The sequence below is a fragment of the Puntigrus tetrazona genome, chromosome 16 (genome assembly GCF_018831695.1).
Source record: "Puntigrus tetrazona isolate hp1 chromosome 16, ASM1883169v1, whole genome shotgun sequence".
Lineage (NCBI taxonomy): Eukaryota > Metazoa > Chordata > Actinopteri > Cypriniformes > Cyprinidae > Puntigrus > Puntigrus tetrazona.
This window is the reverse complement of record NC_056714.1, coordinates 13,866,248-13,888,105: the sequence shown is the minus strand read 5'-3', so window position 1 is coordinate 13,888,105 and position 21,858 is coordinate 13,866,248. Positions and strand designations below refer to the sequence as shown.

Below are 21,858 nucleotides of genomic sequence, written 5' to 3'. Positions count from 1 at the left end.
ATGTCATCTGCTTGCTGAGATGTTAAAATAACATTACCATCTATTCTTATAACCTCAATACTGATACAATTTACAGCCTAAAGATTGAATAACTCTGCTGCGATTAAGAGCAAAAAGGAGGAAATGAGGTCCTGTCGAAAACCTCTGGTAAGTATGAAAAGCTTAGATGTACCTCCTGTGAGGGAAACACTTCTGTTTATACTTCTAGATTTGACTGTGATAGGGTAGGGTTTACTTCTCAAACAAAAGTTAATCATTTATAAGCAGAATTTTCAGTGTAACAATTATTTTTATTTGGTTTTGGTAAAAGTGTAATAATAAATATTTCAGAAATTCTATAGCCTGGACTGCTGCTCATATAAACAGCTCCCCCTCTATTATCAATAAAAAGTTGACATCTCAGTTATCTGTGAATGGCTACACTGATCAACACTTCAAACACGTGTTATAAATAGAAAGGTTTGCTTATACTATATTATATTATATTTAAAAATAGCATTCATTTAGGTGTTATTTAAGGCTTGTGTTAATATCCAGCGCTAGGTGGCGCTGCAGTCACTAAATGCCATTTATCATGAACTGAAAACTGTATGTAGATACTAGTTCAGGTGATTTGAGCTGCTGTTCGTGACAACTGAGAGTTCGATCAGGATGGTATCTCATGGATTATATGGGACTCTGTGGATGGTGTTGTGTTTTGGTGAGCCATTTTCTATTAATAAAATAATATTGTGTTTTCCCGTACGAAAATATAATATAAGTATATATATATAGTACAGTAGTCAACATTTGAAGTGGATCATAAAAGTTCATCAAAAGTTCAAGTTGTCCTAAGACAAAGATGGGTGTTGTTTCTGGTTTTAGAACAACTTTTATGAAAGGTTTTGATCCTCTTTAAATGTTTACTACTGTAGCCTGTATAAAGAGTATTGACTGATATCTAGTCTAATGATAGCCTATGCTATATTCACACGTACACCAAAACATGTATACAAAAGTTGTGTATGTTCATTTTAAATAAAAATTAAGCATTTTTATATTTAAACGTATATCTGTTTGCTTAATAATACTTAAAATTATATTAATATTAGCATGTATTGACAATTTTTTGTATGGATATATTTACATTTGGGTTAAATAATATTTTCTGGTACATTAGTACAAAAGTTCATCTTTAATGTAAAACTTTTAAACTAACTTTTATAATAAAAAGTTCTGAAACTAATCAAATTGACTACCATGTGAGCAGCAATGACATCAGTCAATCATGCAAAAATTATTTTGAGTATTGTTTATGTAGGCTACCTAAAAAAAAAAAACATGAAAAACAAAAAAATGCAAATGATAAAAAAACAAGCAATTTATGATGATGATTATTGTTATTAATATTATTGTATTTTTTAATAATTTTAAACAGGTCCGTTTTTAACTGAAGAACTGCAGATTCCTGAGCAGATTGGAGCAGAAGGAGGAAGTGTGGTGTTCACTCCTGAAAACCTGCCCACATCAATTAATTTAATTCAGTGGTATTTTGGAACAAATTTCATATTGTCAGCACAATCTGGTGAACCTGTTATAGACCAAGGATATAAAGACAGAATCAGTTTTAACAGAGACACTCTCGCTCTGGAGCTCCGTGACCTGACACTGGATGATTCTGGAAAATACATACTGACTGTAATACCTACTACTGGAGATACATTTAAAGAAGAAACTTCACTACAAGTGTTTGGTGAGTGTGTGGCTAAAAAAGAATGTTGTAGTATTTGAGACTGTACATTGTTATAAATGAATAATAAATCTGTGAAAGATGGTTCACAAAGTAACATAACATATTTTTGTTTAATTACGATGCTCTAAATTAAACAAGAATTGTAAATGAAAATGTTTTTATAATAGTTGCATGATTTGAATACAATAATAATAATAATTATTATAATTATATGCATGGACCATGTCTGCTGCTCACTTGTTGTTATGAGCTTACCAGTTTTTTAGGTTATTAATTTAAATAATTATTGCTCAGGACTCAGGAAACACAAAATATTCATATAACTTCAACCGGAGATGTTTTTTATAATCATGGGAAGGTACTGGAGAAAAATAGCAAACATAGCAAAAAATAACAAAAGAACATTAATAATTATGTTATTAGTACACTTATAAAGGTACTGGGGAATTACTTTTTTAAAAGGTACATGTTTGTATATAAAGGGTCCACATAAAGGCTCTGTGTGACGATTATTATTATTAATAATTAGGAGCATATTTGATCTGAGAATATCATCTACTCGGATCCTGGTTCAGAGAACCAGACAAATTCAGGTACTCACCATATCTATTTTATTGAATCATGACATTAGATTTTAGCTGCAGTAAGTTTAATCTTCTGGATCAGTCGAATTCACAAATAAATCATTCAACGGTAGCCTATTTGTGAACCGGCTGACTGAAAAGAATCGTCTATATAGACTATAGATTTAGTTACAAAATGGGTATCGGAGAAGATATCAATAATGTAGTTTTATTACTGTATTTATATTAATGTATTAATTATATTAGTTAATCATAGTATTTGACCGCGGGTGGCTGTGAGGTTTTTTTTTTATCTGACCTGACCCAGGAATGAGTTCAGATAAGATGATTTCCAATCGACTGCAATTTGGGCAATCCCTGAAACCAGTCAAAATTAAAGGGCACATGGCAGACACATGAACCTACTGCGTTGTCATTTATCAGCTGCATGACTTATATGCAACTATATGGAATATTAGATTCACTATATTTCCTATAAGCCCCATACATGACTTGTGCCTGAATATCAACTGCTGCAAACAGACCCACCCTTCACTAATAAAGCTGTAAATGGATCCCAGTCTCAGCGACGATTCATTACACTTGATGTTATGAAATGATAAAATCTTCACAAATTGAGAAGAATTATCCCAATTCATTTTTTAGTGTTCATAAAGTTACAAATAACTTGTTACCCCGCTGCTTATTTTTTTTTGTTTAGTCAGATAAAATATTTTAGTTGTCAATTAACATTAAATAACTCAGATTTTTAAGTGCATTCAACCAAAAATGTTTAGGCACCGGAGTAACATATTTCAAGTTGAAACCATTTTTTCATTGAAGTTTTAGACATTGTTCGAAGTAAATACTTTGAAAGATTAATTTTAGATCGGATGTGCTTTGTTCTATCTCTCTCACTCACACAGAAAATATAACCAATGTCCGTGTTACTGGTCCAGAAGAATTATTAATAGAGGGGGAATCATCTGCTAACCTCATCTCTGAAGGAACTGGCAGCATCTCTTCTGTGCAGTGGATGAAAGATAACAGTCCTCTGTCTCCTAGCAACAACATCATCTTCTCATCTGATAACAGATCAGTGTCCATCAGTCCAGTGCAGAGATCAGACAGTGGAGAATATCAGTGTACATACAGAAACCCTTTTAGCTCGGAGACGGCAAAACTCAGCCTGACCGTCAACTGTGAGTGTTTCATTCAGACATCAAGATGATTTGAGCTCAAAGCTGATGATGTTCTTGTTCCTCTAACAGAGAGTCTCTTGTGTGTGTTCTAGATGGACCAGAAGATGTTTCTGTTGTGGGTCAGCATGTGGTGGATTTAGGGGTTCATGTGTCTCTCTCTTGTTCTGCAAATTCTGAACCTTCTGCCTCATTCAGCTGGAAGTTTAATGAAACAGACACTAATGTGACCACAGACACCTTCACCATAAATCAGACGGACTTCACACACAGTGGAGATTATGAATGTACAGCCTCCAATAAAGTCACGAAGAGAAGTGTCTCACAAAAACATGCTTTACTAGTTAAAGGTAAGCCTTTAACACAAGGCTGTGTTGTAAACATTTGATAGTAATGCAATTCAACATTTACCTCTTAAGATTTGTTGTATTTTTATAAATCTATGTGTACACTTGTGTAGCGCTTTATGTTTTTATAACATAACTATTGCCTTTGCAGCATTTTCAGTAAAATACATTAATTAGAAAGACATCCATCTGTCTATCTGTATATATATAGTATTTTATAACTTCATAATGTTTGGCTTTTAATTGAAAGTTTTTTTTTTATTGCATCTTATTATGTTTTTTAGACCCATTGAGGCACCTGTAAGTATGTATTGTGTGCTGTATATGATGTTGGTCTGTTGTTTCCTGTATCTTTGTCGTAGAGGGTGGAGAAGTAGAAGCAGCAGGAAGGGGGCTGACATCAGGAGAGATAGCTGGGATTGTGATTGGGGTTTTAGTGGCAGTTGCAGGCATCTGTGGTCTGATTGTCTATTTAACAAAAATGAAGAAAACGTGAGTACAAAATGAGTTTATGTACAATTACAGTGACTTGCTGTGAAAATATGTCAGTATTCATGTGAGAAAAAGTAAAAAAAAATGCCATAAGCTCTTTGTGAGACATAAGTGTGGTTAAGATAAAGTGGAAGCAAAATGTCTTTGTTTTTACACTACAGCCCAAAACCAAACCTTCAACAAAACGGACCGGCGAAGGGAGGTATGTTTGTTATTTATTCATAACGCATAACATATGACTGAAACAACACAGCTTACTTCACAAGACCGACCATGATAATGAACATCCCATAAGAGACTGTAGATGAACTATTCACATATTCCTCTCAGTATTAAACTCTTGATTCTTTCTTTGAACAGGAGCACAAAGCAGACAGGAGACAGTGAGTGACTTTCATTTCCTGTTTTCTCATCACAGTCTTTCTTTTTATTATATGGATACCTTATTTAAATCTGTAAACCTGATATCAAATGACAGTACAAACACTTACTTGAAACGTGCAATAGTACTAATTGACTTCATCAGCCACAGAGGTAATTAAAGGTTATATGGCTTTTATAGCAGGAGATATGAGTATATTTTTACAGTCAGCTTAAATGGACTTTAATCTGTCACTTTACTGCACAAAGACTTGCTGTGAGGATGAGCTGTGGATATTTGATAAATGTGGGTTTAAAAAAGTGTTCTCCCCATGCCAAGTTCTTCTATATTTTGTGTGTATTTTGTAAATTGTTTCAAAACTAAAAAAAAAAAATCACATAAAACAAGGACAACGTTAAAAGGAACTGCAGACCTCTCTCAGGTCAGTCATTTTTACATGGGCGATGTAAAACTTTTTTTCTTCAATATAATAAATAAATTATGTATGTTTACCTCGTCCTTGTTTATTTTAAGATGCACAACTATTAAGTTTAAAATATACACAAAACAGAAGAAATCAGGATGGGGCAAATGCATTTTCACAGCATTTTAAATGCATTGTGACACATTTGTTAACAAAAACCAATGGATGTTTGTAGGACTTGAACTATGCAGACATCAGCCACTTCCAGAAGGCCAGTGGAGAGAGAGTGACTCTGGGGAACATGAGTGAACCTAGCACAGAATATGCAGAGATAAAACATGGAGAGAACGGGAGGGCCCCTCCACCTCCCTACGGAAGTCAGGTGAGCAGTTGCTTATATCACATGTAGCCCATCCCACTGTAGAACGCCGTGTGTACTTTGACTGCAATAAAACTTTACTGCATCACAAAATAAGAGCCAGTAGCTTTCCAGTTAAAACAAGGATGGTCATATATGGCTGGTTGTGTTCAATATATGTTTGTGTAACCCCTCAGGTATCAAACTCTCCTGTGCGCAGGTGAGGACGTGAAGACAATGACATCCACTGCACTGAGTCTTCCCGCATATTGCACGTTATACATGTTCTTTAATTTAGCTTTAGTGTGAAATGTAAATCTTATAGTATGTTTTTTTTTTTCATTCAGGATGGCTTGTTAGGCTGTGTAATTTTTCTGTTGTCAAAATAGGGAAGGTAGAGGAGGGTTGTGACACATTTTGCTTTTATCTCTGTTGCTCAATTTACCTTAAATTGTTATAGTTTTTTTAACATTTATCTGATACAAACGGATGTTGTTTCAAAATCTGCAACTGCTTTCTATTGCGTAAAATAATGTTGAGTACAAAAACACTGTTATTACAGCATGGGACCCACTGGATTGGGTTTAACAACAGATATGGTGGTAAACAGAGAAAACGCTGATATTAATGTTTTAAATTTGTGTATGCATTTATTTATTATTACAGTTAAATTTGTACAACATTTTATTTGAAAACACGTGGACTTTCACTGTAAATAAATATTATACGTCCAGTTAAACAAAAATTGGTTTCAGATAAAACCAATTCTGTCAATTAGCACACACTTTATTGTAAAATGAATCATAGTGTTGAAGTTGTGAAGTGTTGATTTTTAATTTTTTGATTTTTTGAAATCTCAAATGTGTTTTTCTGTCCTGTAAATCCTTTTCATAAATATTTTTACACAGAGACTTGCAACTTCTACTGTCACCTCAAGAGGATGGTTGATGTATGATTTCATCCCTGTACGTAATTTCTAGATGGTTTACATACATGTATTATAGACTTTGTCTGTTGTCTGATAATATGTAGAAAGTTTTCATCCACACACTCTTTCTTTAAATGTTTTATTTTAACTGTAACAGTTAATTCTGATCTTATTTGTAAATGAGTTTTCCAAATAATAATTATATTTATAAGCTAATATTTAGCTACTGTTGATAACATTTCAAACTGTTTCTCAGAAATCATTATGCAGGCACATCCTAATTCTTTCTTTTCTTTTACCGGATAAATAAAAAGGCCTGTAATAGTGGGTGATAAAACAGTCCTTTAGATCTGAACACAGTGTCACTCAGGGAAAAGACATGAAGAAACGACACAAACCAATAGTTTGTAAACAAATTTACATTTAACTGTTATTCCTTATCATTTCCAAAGAATGTGATATAGCAATACTGTTCTCTTATTTATCATGTATGCAAACAGGAATTTCATTTGCTTAAAATAAAGTTTATTTCTTTCTCATTCTACCTGGTTCTGGTTTTCAGCTCTTTTGTATAAGGTCACATACTGTATTATTTCCCCTCATGGTGCGATGGCACTGAACACAACTGATAAGGATTTGTTAAAGCAGATGCATTGAGTTAAACTTTAACTTTGAGTAAACTTTGTGTGTTTTTTGAGTAAGTGAACTAAGGTATGTTCATTGAGGACTATATATATATATATATATATATACATGCATGTGTTTGCATAAAAATATCCACAGTAAACACAAATGTGAGAGAGAGAGAGAGAGAGAGAGAGAGAGAGAGAGAGAGAGAGAGAGAGAGAGAGAGAGAGAGAGAGACTTGGTTCTTATGTTCAAAAATAATGAATATATTGTGAAAGATCTTTAAATTTCTTAATATCAGCTAACCTAAAATGCATGCGTATGCACTAGTCAGACTTGCTTCCTTCTCTCTTTTTCTGAGAAATAAGTACATATGTATTTCTCAAACGATTCCTTCCTCCAACTTACAACTGTTACAACCTCCCTACGATTTATCCAGCTGTATGACAACACTCTTCAGCATTTCATACCTTTTACAGAGCTTGGTGGTTATTATTTTATGCAAATAGAGCCGCCTTTGATAGTGTATTGTTCACAGCCTGAGTGATAGTTATCTTAAATCATTATAAAACAGTTCACTTGAACTGTGGACCTGTTATGCTGTCACAAAATAATAATAAAACGAAATTAAATAATTAAAAAACTACTGCATGTTGTTTCACAACTTTCTTTCGATGAAACTGGGTCTTGCAAAGTCTTGAACTCCTAAACTTTTAAAAAGGTTTCCAAGCTGTGAACCTAAATGCACAGGACAGATTGTCTACTGCTGCCACCTGTTGTTTATGAAGTGGAAAAAACACCGCATTTGTTAATAATATATTCCTCTAGCTTTATATTAACTCTGTACAACTGTATACTCTATACAATTATCTGTTAATGTTAACCTAATGTTATCCTATTGGGCATATGCCAATAGTTTTATAACCAGTGTGGGCTTTGAAGGGCACTATTAAATACTGACACTTCTGGAGGAATCACTTGACGTTCGTTTACTTCACTGGATTCAATTCAATATATAATCTGTATAAAACCTGTTTTTTCTCTCTCAACAGATTACAGCTACACCAGAGTGCACTAATGCACTAAAACCTCAAACTTGGCGTGTACGTGAAAAACCCCTTAACGTTACGCAACAAACAACAACAAACATTAAATAAAAAAAAAAGAGTTTTCAGTGAACGTCCAGAACTAACTTTTTCAAATTTGATCCGAAATGGACATAAATAAACAGAAAAACGATGCAAAATGAGCTACTAAATAAAAAATGCTAATGTAGCTACAATAGGTTAGACGCAAGATGGCGCCAGTAAACAAAAGAGCGCGCCTGGACGCAGTCGATGCTGTGAGGCGAAAGACTTGTTTTCTGTGGTTTTTAACTTCTCATATGCCGCTGTTATTATTAATGCAAGGCTTACTAATGACAACTGCGCTGGAGATTGCCGTCCTGATTCCCATTTTATCGTTTGCCGATAATAGCCACGCATAAGTATCATAGCATTGACAATATTGAGAAGATTTAGCATTTCCAATGAATGTAGGCCTGTTACATTCTTCCTATTACTATGCATGTTATTATTATTAGATCACTTTTATTAATAATAGCCTATACATTAAATTATTGCCCCGCATGGTGCGCTGTGAGGACAATGAAATAGCTTACATTTTTTAAACAGGTCTATTTTATACAATGAATTACATTCCTAATTACATTTATTAACACTGCAGGGAATATTTTAAGACAGTTATATGGCGCTATCAGCATATGTTAAAGTAGTTTCGTTTACTTCGCAGATTCGTAGAATTTTTTACTTTCACTTTCTCTGAATTGCGTTGCTTGACCCCTCCCTCATAATATAATTTGTTTATAAGCCACATATTAGGCTCTTTTTCAAGGTTTTAAAGTTTATTTTTCGATGATAATGATACCAAGATTTGCTTGACCCCTCCCCCATAATGTCATTTGTTTATAAGCCACATGTTAGGCACTTTTTTGTAGGTTTTAATGTTTATTTTTCTATGTTAATCATACCAAGAGTTAAAAAAACAGGAAAATCATTTGCACCAACCTCATTTGAACTCAACCACACAGAGAGTATCACATCTGAGATGCTATGACTGTGTCTATCTCCTGACGTAGATAAATAAAATCAACAAATGCCTTTGTCTCTAGAAAAGGCTTGCGATACAAATGCAAACACAAGTAGACAAATATTTCCAGACATTATTGTGCACTGCAGAATAAAAGGTGAAACTGGTCCTCCACAGCCAAAAACCTCAGGCTTTGGTAAGCCTATTATTTATTCTGTGATCGCTCTTTGAAGATATAAATCTCCCTGTATATTATTTTTCTTATTTTGTTTACTGACTTTGTGGTTCCCACACAATCATGGTGCAGCCACACATTTTTATTTCTTACTGGGCATGGGTTTATCATTCAGAACAGGCTTAGAAGACCTAAAAATGTATGTTATATTACCATTTACTCACCCTCCTGTCATTGCGTGATTTCAGTATTGTTATAATTGTTTTTTTGTTTTTTTTTTATGTTCCATGGAAAAAGGAAAGCCGTATACATGGCAAAGGTGAGTAAATGATGACAGAAGTTTCATTTTGATGTGAACTACATTTTATGACTGGTGAAATTAAAGTGAAAAACCTAATCTGTGTTTATTATCGAGCAAACATGTCAGTCACTGATGCCAGTCGTTTAACGTCTTATTCATGACACCATGTACAAATCACACAGTTACCGAAGGCCTGATTCTAATTTTAACAGTGGATTGGCATAAAAAAGTAGCCCGTCATAAGACAAAACACAACATCAAAGAATACATATCAGATTTGTTTGCTCAAGGTTTGTAGGAGATAAAGCAGACAAAGAAAGCCTATTATCGACCATTTCACAATCAAAATGGTAGCAGTAATAGTCTACTTTTAGGGTTAGTGACTAAGAACCAACTTTTATTCTGAAACACTGAAGAAAAAAAAAGACTGTGATTTTAGTGGTGAAAAACCTGAGAAAAATGTGTTATTTGTTTAACAGCGATAAAATTTCACAGTACTTTTACAGTTTTTGAATGTGAAAAATAAGTTAAATATCTTGTAAACTTGCATTCCCAGAAGTCACTGTGCGGTACTTCTTTAAAAATAAAAAGTTATGTACATAGGGTTTCATATTAAATTTTATATTGTGTATTTAATGTTTATTCGCACATGTTACCATGGTTCTCCAGAGTGCACCTTCTGTATATTAATTATTTACTTCCTCAGCTTGTAGAAAATCTGCTTGGTGAGCTTTGTTTTATCAAAAGAAATTTTTCTCATCACCAGTCGTTGTCAGTGTATTATAAAACCAAAACCTAAAATGTTGGTATATTGTTAATTAAATATGCGTGTATACTGCAAATTTATAATCTGAATATCTTTCAATGTTGCTGCCATGTTTTGCACAGTAATGTCTTGACTTCTGCAGCACATCAAGATGTAGTTGAATCACGCTTTGTTGCATTTGATAGCAGCATAAATATATAAATGTTAGATCAACAGAAATATTTAATTCTTCATCAAATGTCAACTATAAGCATAAATCCAACACATACTGTGAAGTATGTGTTTAAAAGAAAAACATAATGGCCAATTATCTACTCATAATATGCAGCCTTTAAAAGAATATGTGTTGTTGTTGTTGGGGTTTTTTTTTGAAGAACTGCCCTGCAAGGTGAAGGTACACATTTTCTAAGATTGTGCTGCCAGCATCCTAAGATGGGGAAGATGACACCCTGGAACAATGTGCTTTTAATTTTACATTTTAACATAAAGATAGATATAAGTTTAGCAGGTGCAAGATGATGATGCATCAATCAATGTGTTATTAACAGAAATAAATAGAAACATTTGGTAAACTGCCATTGCACAAATTATAAAATTATTAAAAGTGGACACTGCTGGTATAAACAGCCCTCTGGCTAATATTTATATATAGTTTATAGACACTGTTGTCAATGTATAAAACTAAATCAGCCATTCTGTTTAAAACCATTTAGAATTGAATAACCAATGAGAGACTAAGCAGAATAATAGGTTTATTCCATGACTGAGTGAATACAGGCAAATTAATATTTACATAGAATTTTTACATTAAATTATTTACATTTAACTGCCCATATTCATCTTAAATGTTCAACTAATTCTTTCAATTATTACATAATAACTATATAAATATATTTTTTAATACAAACTATAGCTACTTTTTACTCCACAAACTTTCATTAATAAATCAACAACAAAAAAAAAATAATAATAAAAGAATAAGAATCAACACACACACACACAAAAATGGGTCACTATTTACCTGAGAAACAGACTTTGATTAATTAACTTCAAAGCTGTTTTGACTGAGCTGTTTTAAAACAGTGTTGATATTCAGATGAAATTAGAAAATTAAAAATAGCACAGGCTGTGTTGAAAAGGGATTTTGTGTCATACGGACAAGTGAATAAATAAGGTACCGTCTCTTCCTGTCATAATATATTTTATAAACAAACTACTTGGTATATCACTCTGATGATATATTTACATATAAATACACGACTATTTGGCTTGGTTGTCTACTGTTGAGATTTCAAAATGTAAGATTAAGAGGATCACACTAACAGGGCAGCATTGTCACTGAAGGTCACTGGTTTGAGACCGTAACCTGTCCAGACTCAGTGTGTGTGTGTGTGTGTGTGTGTGTGTGTGTGTGTGTGTGTGTGTGATCTGCGACAGACTGTCCATTATTCCAGACCGTTTCCCCGTCCATGGTCCGAGATGCTCTTATGGTATCCAGCATCCAGAGAATGGAAGGATTGATATCTTACATCACTACTTGATTAGCTTTTCCAATTTATTTGTAATTATGTCTGATTATTATTAGTCCCTGTTCAAAAAGTGACTAAATTTCATTTATACTACATTTTATTACTAATAATGGGCTAAGTATATGGGAGTGGTTCTTGGTTACATCAGGACTGAACATGAAAGTCAAAAAGGCACTATCACATTCAAATAATCGCAAAATAAACAGTGATTCATGAGCCATCGCTATTTTCACAGAAAAATTCTTGTCAATCTGAACTAATCTTTCAGAATGTAAACAAAAATGCAGTAGCGTTAAACATGGCTTTTCAATGACGTGTTTGGTTTACATCCTGCGCTAGAGATAAAACAGTTCAATACTGGAAACATACTCAGAACTCGAAACCAGGAGTGACGCAGAAAGCTGGTTTGAAGCCGTCATCATGAATCACCCCGTGTTAATATCAACTCTTAATGTTGACAGTTCACACTTTTCACTAACCAAAAGTCTTTTTCTACAACACCAGCACCTCTTTAAATACGTATGCCGTGACCTTCGATTGGTGACTAGCAAGTCATCTGGGTACCAGCAGTCTGCAGTCATCCGCAACAAACACACCCTCCACTGAATGTGAATGTGTGTGATGATGACAAAAGGTGTGTGCAGCTTTCTGTCACGTGCTTGTTCATTGGTGAACCCAGCCATTTGCATAACAAGGTAAATATTAGCAGAATGAAAGTATAGCGATGATTATACCATTTCGTCGCAGACTTGCCTGAAGTCTGTGGAAGAATTTTCATATTAGGATTTCAAAAATGGGACATAAAGTACTCGCCATATTCTTGACCTTAATCTGCACGCCAGGTAATTATCAAACTGTATTTTCCTTTAATATTTTTCAATTCAGTTCTAATTTCCTATTTTTCATAAACAGCAATGCAGAAAGGAGATTGTTCGTCAATGTAAATTTACCAGTCTGCAACTTTTTGACATGACAGTTAACTTTTAAATCAGTATCTCTATTTTAATATTTTTTCAGATTTTAATTTTGGGTTTAGGTCAAATTTAGGAAATATTCAGAAATACTGGGCAGCAAATAATCTTTTAATTTTTTTAAAAGCATTTATATATTCAATTCGAATATTTAACTTTACTCTTCTGACAGTATTAGATTTTAACACAAAATGTGTGACACACACACACACACAATATATATATATATATATATATATATATATATATATATATATATATATATATATATATATATATATATATATATATATAATATAGACATTTGTGGATACGATGACATTAACACCAGATTTTCTGAATAAATCGCTCAGATTACATAACAGAAAATTACATAAACAGAAAATTATTATAGCGATAAGAATTCTTAGAGGGTAAATTACATAATAATTACATATTAAATGTACGTTGTTCGTTGGTTGTACTCAATACTCACTTAGTCATTTTACAAGCAAGCGCATACTAAACATGAAAACTTTATTGCATTACTAAATGGAAACAAGCAACGAATATGCAAAGGCAAAATGTAAATCAGTAGACTTGCTTCCATCCAAATTATGCAATAGCAACGAAGAGTTTTCTTTATATATTTAAATTATACTGATTGCCACTCTTGTCCTGTCCAGGTCTCCACGCAGTGCTCCTGGTTCCGTCAAAAAACCCTGTGGCTGTTGGGAGCAATGTCACTATAAGTGTGAAAGACTCTGAGACCATTGCACTTGGGACCTGGCTATTTGGAAATGGTATATTGTATCTGTGGTACCCAGGGGGCATCGCTCAAGGAACTAGCCACTACAATGGAACAGAATTTGACATTTCTACATACCAGCTCACCTTATTTTCAGTAACTCTGAAAAATTCTGGCCTGTATATATTAGAATCATTGGTACCGACCAAAATACAAGGACAGATTACATTAGATGTTCAGGGTAAGTTGAAACACTGTAATAATCAAAATTGTCTTAAATTTTAACTGCATAACCTGTCTAGATTGTACGACTGGTAAAAATGTTTTAAGGTTATGATGTGAACGACTTTTATATATTTATGTTAGGGCTGCCAGTTTAACATGTTAACTTTAATTAGTGATGAAAAGTAATGCAAATTTAATATATTTAAACGCATAGTTAATTTTTAATAAAATATTTACTGTCGATGCAGAGCTACACTGTAAATGCAGTTATGCCCTAAAATATAAGATATTGTTGCAACAATGCCCCTGTATTTTTGCTTAAGATGTTATATCTTATGATTAGTGATACCACACGGGTGCTAATCCGAATAAAACAAGTTTAAATGTGATTTTAAAGTAAGTTGCTAATTGCATATTACCATATATATTAGAGAATATTACCTTGTATATTAATTGTTACGCAACACAGCAGAGTTCACTTTATGAACACAGTCAACGTTTTAAACAAATCGGGTGAATTAATAAGGATCGAGAGCCATGAACGAATGACCTGTTGACAGATTTAGTTTCCCATTTACAGTATCATTTCATTAATTAATAATAATCAATAATATTATTAATAATAATTGTGTAAAAAAAAAAAAAATTTCTTTTACTCAGTTTACTCACTTATGTCACTTCAAATCTTGCCTTTATGGACCATTAAAGAAAGTAATTTGAATACTGTTGGTAACAAAGTTATTTTGGTTACCAATACATTTCATGTTTCTCAGATTATCTTCTTTTATATTTCATAGTTTATGTCAAGCTATTGAAACCTAATAAATTGCATGTGTAATACATTTTATGTTGAATCAGATAAAATATTTCTCTCTAAAGCTACAATCTATAATACTGACACATTCTCACTTAACACACACACACACACACACACACACACACACACACACACACAAAAAGCTTTAAATAATTGTCTGTGGGTATTTTCAGTCACATTTCTTTTGTGATTAATTAAATTTATTAATTGACACATCAAGTCTTTTTTAATCGACTGACAGCTCTAAGATATCTTTACAAATAGGATTTATTGAGTTGTATTTTACCTTACTCTCTGTTATGTTTTCTTTAAGAGACACACATGAAGAAACTCACAATGTTTTCCTCACAGTTTCATGTATTTGAACTATATTCAAAAGTATTTCCTACGTGTTTTTACAGACTGCTGATTTACTGAATCATTTAACATTCAAAACAATGTAAAATAGCCTAAATCAAGCAGTTTAGCAAAGATCAGCAAAGTTGAACATTTGAAAATGAAATTTTATTCATTTGTAATGATACAATAATATTGAGACCATTGTAAACCACATACAGATAGACAGAAAGAAAAAAACTACAATAATATTTGCATATTTTACCAGTATTATCTATTGGATCTAATAATTGGCTCTAATCTAATAATTTGCTTTGTACACACATTTTAAATGAGGGTGATTTGAAAACAAACATTTGAGCAAATTAGGTTTCGCTTAACATTTCAAACAAGTCCTTACACTCCCTGTACAAAATGTAATATTATAACGCCTATATTTACCTCTTGATTGCTTAATGTTTTTGAATACAAAAACCTTGTTTATAAAAAAAATATTTAGCTTACTGTGCCAACATTAACATTTTAGAAGCAGCTTATGTTTGCTGACAGTTTACTCTGAACAGAACATGACCAAAATATTACGCGGTTAAGGCCCTCAGTTTAAAGGGGTGCTAATACATTTTAAAAGCTGATTAAATGCGCAATGTACTTTAATCTTTCGCACTAAGCTTTCTCTGTTAACTTGTAGAACCTGTCAGTAATGTAACCGCATTTGCAAGCAAGACAAACTTGGTGGAGTTTAACGACACCGTGACGTTCACATGCACCGCCAGCGGAACGCCACTGTGGTTTTCATGGCAGAACGGAAACTCTACGGTCACCACGGGAGGAAGATTTAATGTCAGGAATGCTGGACGAGAGCTCTTCATCAATGGTGTTACGCGCTACGACGTAGGACCGTTCAAGTGTGTTGTGGAAAACAACGTCAGCAAATCAGAGTCTGCTGACATCAATCTAAACATAAACTGTGAGTATGACAGCACACAATTGTGATCCCTTCAAAGGGCATGGTAATGGAGAGGGATGGGCAGCTGACAATAACTGACAATAACCTAATTCATGTTTCAAAAGGTCAATTGAATTGGTTTTTATGTGTTTAGATGGGCCCGATAACCTGGCAATCTTGCCAGCGAAAATGGCATACGTTACTGGTTCAGATATTTCTCTGTCATGCTCTGCTGACTCCAAACCGGCAGCTTCTTTCTACTGGATGTACAATGGCAAAAATCTGAATGTCTACGGTTCAAGTTATAACCTTATAAACACTACTCAGAACATGAGGGGAGATTACACCTGCGTAGCCGGAAATGCCGTCACGCTCAGATCAGCTGCAGTGACAAAAACCATTAAAATAGTTGGTAAGATAACTATAATTTCTATATTTCTACTGACTATTCTTGTGATCCTCTTGTGATGGCCAACAATTGTTTTTCTTCATTTAGATCCAATATTGTCAGTGGTAGTGAATCCAGTAGGCTCTCCAGTAGAAGGCAAGGCTTTTAATCTAAGCTGTAATGTTGTGGGGCCAGTGGACTCCATTCATTGGATGAAGAATGACACATACCTGGACGCCGTTAATACAGTCACTTTCTTCAATAACAACTCAATCTTGAGCTTTAACCAACTTGATCTTAGTAACGACGGACCGTACTATTGTGTTGCTAGCAATGAGGTGACCAGCATGACCAGTCCAGCCTACAATCTTATGGTCAACTGTGAGTATAATATTTCCAGAACATACATGTTTCCTGTTATTGTAAATATTAGGGGGAGATGTCCTCCCACCTTTAATTTTTCTCTGTCTTGACTATAGATAAACGGTCATGAAAGGTCATATCAACATATTTATTAAATGATTATAATTTATTAATCTCTGCTTGTGGTCTGAACATTTTTGTGGTTAAATTTGTTTTTGATAATAGTGATCTGTGAATTACTATTATCAAACTTCTGCATCATACTTCTACTGTATCAATCTATAACATTATTCATCATAACCTATAGGCCAATTGAGTTAAAACATTTGATTTAATGGGACACTGTCATTTGATTTTGTCTGCCAAATTTTACGTTCTTGAACAAAAATGAGTACATGCACATACAATATTTGAGCAGGAAACCATCTTACACCAGTAGTGCAGCAAGCAAGATGTGCCTTTTTTATGTTTTCTATTCATAGCTAGTCCAATATATCGTTACTTATAATATACAGAATTATATCCTGTAAATGCATCACCGTATATATCAATAGTAGAATATAGTTGTATTTAATTTTCAGTTGTGTTGAAATGTGATGATAAAATATTAGTTTACCAGTTTAATATGAATCAGATTATTAAATTATTATAAACAAAAGATTGTTCATTTGTTTGCTAGATGGCCCATACAACACAACTGCCACTGGTCCAGAAGTGGCAGCAGTGGGATCCAGCGTGACTTTCAACTGTTCCTCGATCTCTCGTCCTCAAAGTCAGTACAGCTGGTATTTCAGTGGCTCGAAGGTGGCAGATGGTCCGGTGTATGTGACTGCACCTCTCTCAGAATATGCTAGCGGACTGTACACCTGCATGGCCTTCAATCACATCACAGGCAGAAGCAGCAATGCCTCACTGACATTAACTGTATATGGTGAGTCAATTCAGTTCAGTCCTTTGCTTAACCGAAACCAGCAAGTGCATTTGTTTTAAAGAATGAAAATATTTAACATGATTGTTTTTTGAAATGTAGTTCCTGTCAGTAACATTACGGTGAACAATGGCAACCAGCAACCCATCTTTAATCAGTCATTCACACTAACCTGCACTGCCAACGGAGATGTTCAACACATTGAGTGGATGAAGAACGGCACAAACCTGAACAGCGACGATACGATCAATTTCACAGAAAACAACTCGGTTTTGAACTTCAACCCACTCACTCTAGGCAATAATGGGATGTATCAATGTCTAGCTATTACTGCTGTCAACTACAAGACCAGTGAGGCCTACGACCTCCGCGTCTTCTGTGAGTAAAACACCTTACATTGACCTAGCTGCTGGGTTTTGTTTTCATAGCAACGCTTTGGAAAGTAACTTTGAGAAGAAAGTGGCTTATTCTTATCTGCTTCTGTGCCTTATTAGATGGTCCATGGGGCACAACCATCTCTGGTCCACTTATAGGAGCTGTAGGACATAATGCAACCTTCAGCTGTTCTGCTGACTCTTACCCACCAAGTCAATACAGTTGGTTTTTCAACAACACAAAGGTGGGAGAGGGTTCAGTCTTAACTAAGGCTCTCTTGGAAGATTGTGGTGGACACTACACCTGCGTGGCCTCCAATGCAATCACAGGCAGCAACAGCAGCGTATCACTGGAGTTAACTTTAAGATGTGAGTTGTAATAATGCATTTATTGTACTGCATGAATAGTTTGATTGTTCAACAGGCAGGTCAGCACATGTGTTGGGATCTTACATACATTGGTATCAAAAGGTTGTGGGTTTCTTATTTATCTTTTGCAATCTACAGAATAAAGAAATGCATACTGTACATGTTTGGAATGGCGTAAGAGGAAATAAATGATTACTGAATTTAAACTGTAATCTGAAATGTAATCTATACATTTAATAATTATTATTATTTTTTTCATTTCAGATCCAGTTAGTAATGTGACTGTAAATGTGAGCAATCAGCAACCATTATTCAATCAGTCGTTCACACTGACCTGCAGCGCCTCTGGAGATGTTGAACACATTCAGTGGATGAAGAACCACATGCTCCTTCATCCTCACAGTGGAATCACTTTCTCCAGTAACAACTCGACCTTGACCATCCAAAGTCTAAATCTCAATGATGACGGACATTACCAGTGCGAAGCAAGTAACCCTGTCAGCCACATGACCAGCCCTGACTATGACCTGATGGTCAACTGTGAGTAACACAGGTATATTTGTAACACGTCTACTGAATCTGTGTTCACGAGAATCATTTTCAATGTGAATGGCATCTTTCAGATGGCCCTTGGAACACGGCAGTTTTTGGCCCAACCATTGCAGAGACGGGGTCCACTGTGACTTTCAGCTGTACCGCAGACTCTCACCCTCATAGTCAATATAGCTGGTTTTTCAACAATTCAAAGGTAGGAGATGGTCCAGTGTATGTGAAAGCAGATCTCTCGCTAACCAATAGTGGACAATACACCTGCATGGCCTTCAATAACATCACAGGCAGCAACAGCAGCGCATCACTGCAGTTCACTGTAATTGGTAAGCTATAGGATAATATATGTCCTTTTCATGTACATACTGAGAGGAATCATTTAAAAAAAAGTTTCTGTTCTATTACTTCGCTGAAGTAATAACGAAATGATCTCTCTACAAATGTTGTAAATTGTCAACAAAGATTGATTCCTTAATCTTAAATTAACTGATTCCTAAATCTCTGGTGGTGCTGTGTGTTTGATTCACAAAGAAACAACTTGCTTCTCTGTATGGTATCTTGGTTTTCTTTTTATTATACCATTAACAAAAAGCCCTCTAACTATATTCCTCTATTCTATGACCTATCTATTTTATTTTTATATATATTATGCTACATGTACTGTGTTAGGCTAACTGAGACTTGTCATAGTACTTGCATATTATTGCTCTTTCAGTTAACCATTGTCCTCAGTGTTTCCCATGCCATTTTTTATGGGGGCACCCCCCTGAAAGATAACATTTTTTCTTTCACAACAGAAGTCAACTTTCATATATCTTTTATTAAACAAACTAAACGTAATAAAATGCATGTAATAGGTTACTACTAGAGTTTCTTTAAGGTATAATCACACAATATTTCTTGAGTGTTTTTAAAATTAAATTAAATTTTATTTTCCTACGAAATAATTTTTTACATTTCCATTAATAGATAAATTAAATGAATGCTACTGGCTTTAAAAATGGTATAAATATACAGCGCAGAATTACTGAGAAAAAAACAAAAACATAAAATATAATTATTTAAATATTTTAAGTTTCATGAATTTAATCGGTTAGATATGCTTTTTTGATTTAATAAATAAATATGTTTTTAATTAATAATTTTTTTGTCACCCAACAGAACAGTTCAGTAGAATCTATGTGATATTTTTATGGCTCCGCAGTCAGTACAGATCGCAAACTAATAATCATAAAAATGAAGGTTGCTTTTAAAGGAGTAGTTTAGTAGTAATTGGTTAGTAGTTTAGTAGTAGTTAGCTTTTAAAAGCTTTTATAGCTACCCAAAAATTTAAACGTTGTCCTTGTTTACTCAACCTCATGTTGTTCCATGTTGAATTTCAAAGAAGATATTTCGAAGAACCAAACAGTTGTTTGATTACCAGCATTCTTCAAAATATCTTGACATACGAAAGAAACTCACATGAGTATGAAACAACATGATTTTCATATTTGTTGAACAATGGATTGGAATTGAAATGAACTGGAAAAAATGCAATCGTACCTGATAAGTAATCACGCTGCCTACAATACAACAAGGTGAGGGACTAGTCTAATATTTCGTACACTCCACAGAGGCCATCGTGACAGTGGACGTGACCCCCGATCGTTCTATTCCTCTGGCTTCCCAAAGCTTTCAGCTCACCTGTAATGTGAAGGGACACTACAATACAATCCACTGGCTTTGGAACGGCAAAAATTTCTATCCATCAGGCAGAGTTACGTTTTCAGCAGACAACACCACTGTGACCTTCAAAGCCTTGCAGACCGCTGACAACGGGGGATATCGTTGCGTCGCTTCAAACATAGTGAAACAGCACTTCAGTAATCCATACCCTCTTGCGGTCGTCTGTGAGTAACATAAATTTAAATAAGTTTAAATGACTTTGATATATTAATCTGACTTCAAAAGGGTTTTATTTTGCATGAACTAAAGCTCTGTGTTTATTGGGCAGTTGGACCACAGAGTGTGCAGATCATTGTACGCCCTGGGATTCCCCCCGTCTTGACATGTCTGGCAGTGTCTTACCCACCAGCTGTCTATCACTGGATCCTCAACAGCGACACAGTAGTGGGGAACGAATCTTCCATAGTACTTCCCATAAGCTCTATCTTGGGCAGCAATTACACCTGCGTGGCCACAAACACTTTGACCAATGTGACAGTCTACACCAGCCAAGTCGTCAATTGTGAGCAGTAGCCCAAATTCACACACAGCTTGTAACATGCAAAATAAACGTGAACTGATTCTCAGAAAATGCGTTTGAACCTAAATCCGTAGTAACTCAATAACAGAACGTTATTTCCTCTGTTTTTACCCCAGACCCCAACGCCGCTGTGAGTGTCCAGGCGAGTGTGATGTTCACGTCTCTGCTCGTTCTGCTGATCCCTGTACTGGATGAATGGCTCTAATACTGATACTGCTGTGAACATGCCTTCTGTCTTTGAGGCTTGTATGGGGACTGAATGAGGCTTTTGGTCACATTTATCGATTAAAAAAAGCAAAACAAGTTCATTCAGCCTAGACTAGCTCAACTGCTTCTTAATTTTGAAAGATATTTAAACATCATGTAAAGACAGGTATGAGCATGTTTAACCGAACGCTCTTTTGGCAAGTACAAAGTAAAAAAAGGAACATATATTTTAATTAATCATACAATATTATTTTCCTATTTATGTATTTTCTAAACACTGTATCATTGGTACATTTATTTCTATCAGTAATTGAACAGTCATTATTTTAGACATAAATGCTATACTGTAATTTAATCTGCTGAAATGAATAAAGGCTGGATTATTTTCTGATTTGTAGCTCTGGTTTTAAATCTGTTAATCTGGAAAAGCTAACATGCAAAATTCAGGCAAATATAGGCTACTAATCTATCTGAATCACCAATTATCTTTCTGTTTGCTTCCCAAATGCGTCTATTATCTCAC

At 34.4% G+C, this 21,858-nt stretch overlaps 2 protein-coding genes across 3 annotated transcripts; both read left to right on the top strand.

Moving 5' to 3' along the window:
* Positions 1-587: 587 nt before the first annotated feature.
* Positions 588-6,948, top strand: LOC122360471 (carcinoembryonic antigen-related cell adhesion molecule 20-like). The gene is made up of 10 exons (XM_043261099.1): positions 588-700; positions 1,418-1,732; positions 3,222-3,497; positions 3,590-3,844; positions 4,204-4,333; positions 4,495-4,535; positions 4,694-4,716; positions 5,354-5,500; positions 5,674-5,696; positions 6,385-6,948. Exons 1-10 carry the CDS (start codon positions 652-654, stop codon positions 6,422-6,424), a joined length of 1,299 nt encoding a protein of 432 aa, XP_043117034.1. The 5' UTR covers positions 588-651; the 3' UTR covers positions 6,425-6,948.
* Positions 6,949-12,576: 5,628 nt separating this feature from the next.
* ceacam1 (CEA cell adhesion molecule 1) lies at positions 12,577-21,726 on the top strand. 2 transcript variants are annotated; one of them, XM_043261097.1, is made up of 13 exons: positions 12,577-12,732; positions 13,527-13,829; positions 15,655-15,933; positions 16,067-16,324; positions 16,409-16,681; positions 17,343-17,594; positions 17,694-17,969; positions 18,086-18,334; positions 18,599-18,874; positions 18,958-19,209; positions 20,497-20,772; positions 20,877-21,110; positions 21,245-21,726. In XM_043261097.1, the coding sequence occupies exons 1-13, from the start codon at positions 12,684-12,686 to the stop codon at positions 21,331-21,333; spliced, it is 3,066 nt and encodes a 1,021-aa protein (XP_043117032.1). In that variant the 5' UTR covers positions 12,577-12,683; the 3' UTR covers positions 21,334-21,726. The 2 variants fall into 2 exon arrangements, with proteins under 2 accessions (XP_043117032.1, XP_043117033.1); XM_043261098.1 differs by lacking the exon at positions 20,877-21,110.
* The last annotated feature ends 132 nt before the right edge of the window (positions 21,727-21,858 follow it).

Coding starts and splice junctions, on each gene's coding strand:
- LOC122360471 (XM_043261099.1), top strand. CDS start 652: ATGGTATCTCATGGATTATATGGGACTCTGTGGATGGTGTTGTGTTTT. Junction 3,498..3,589: donor ACTCAGCCTGACCGTCAACT/GTGAGTGTTTCA, acceptor TGTGTGTTCTAG/ATGGACCAGAAGATGTTTCT. Junction 4,334..4,494: donor TTAACAAAAATGAAGAAAAC/GTGAGTACAAAA, acceptor TTTACACTACAG/CCCAAAACCAAACCTTCAAC.
- ceacam1 (XM_043261097.1), top strand. CDS start 12,684: ATGGGACATAAAGTACTCGCCATATTCTTGACCTTAATCTGCACGCCA. Junction 15,934..16,066: donor CATCAATCTAAACATAAACT/GTGAGTATGACA, acceptor TTATGTGTTTAG/ATGGGCCCGATAACCTGGCA. Junction 19,210..20,496: donor ACTGCAGTTCACTGTAATTG/GTAAGCTATAGG, acceptor TACACTCCACAG/AGGCCATCGTGACAGTGGAC.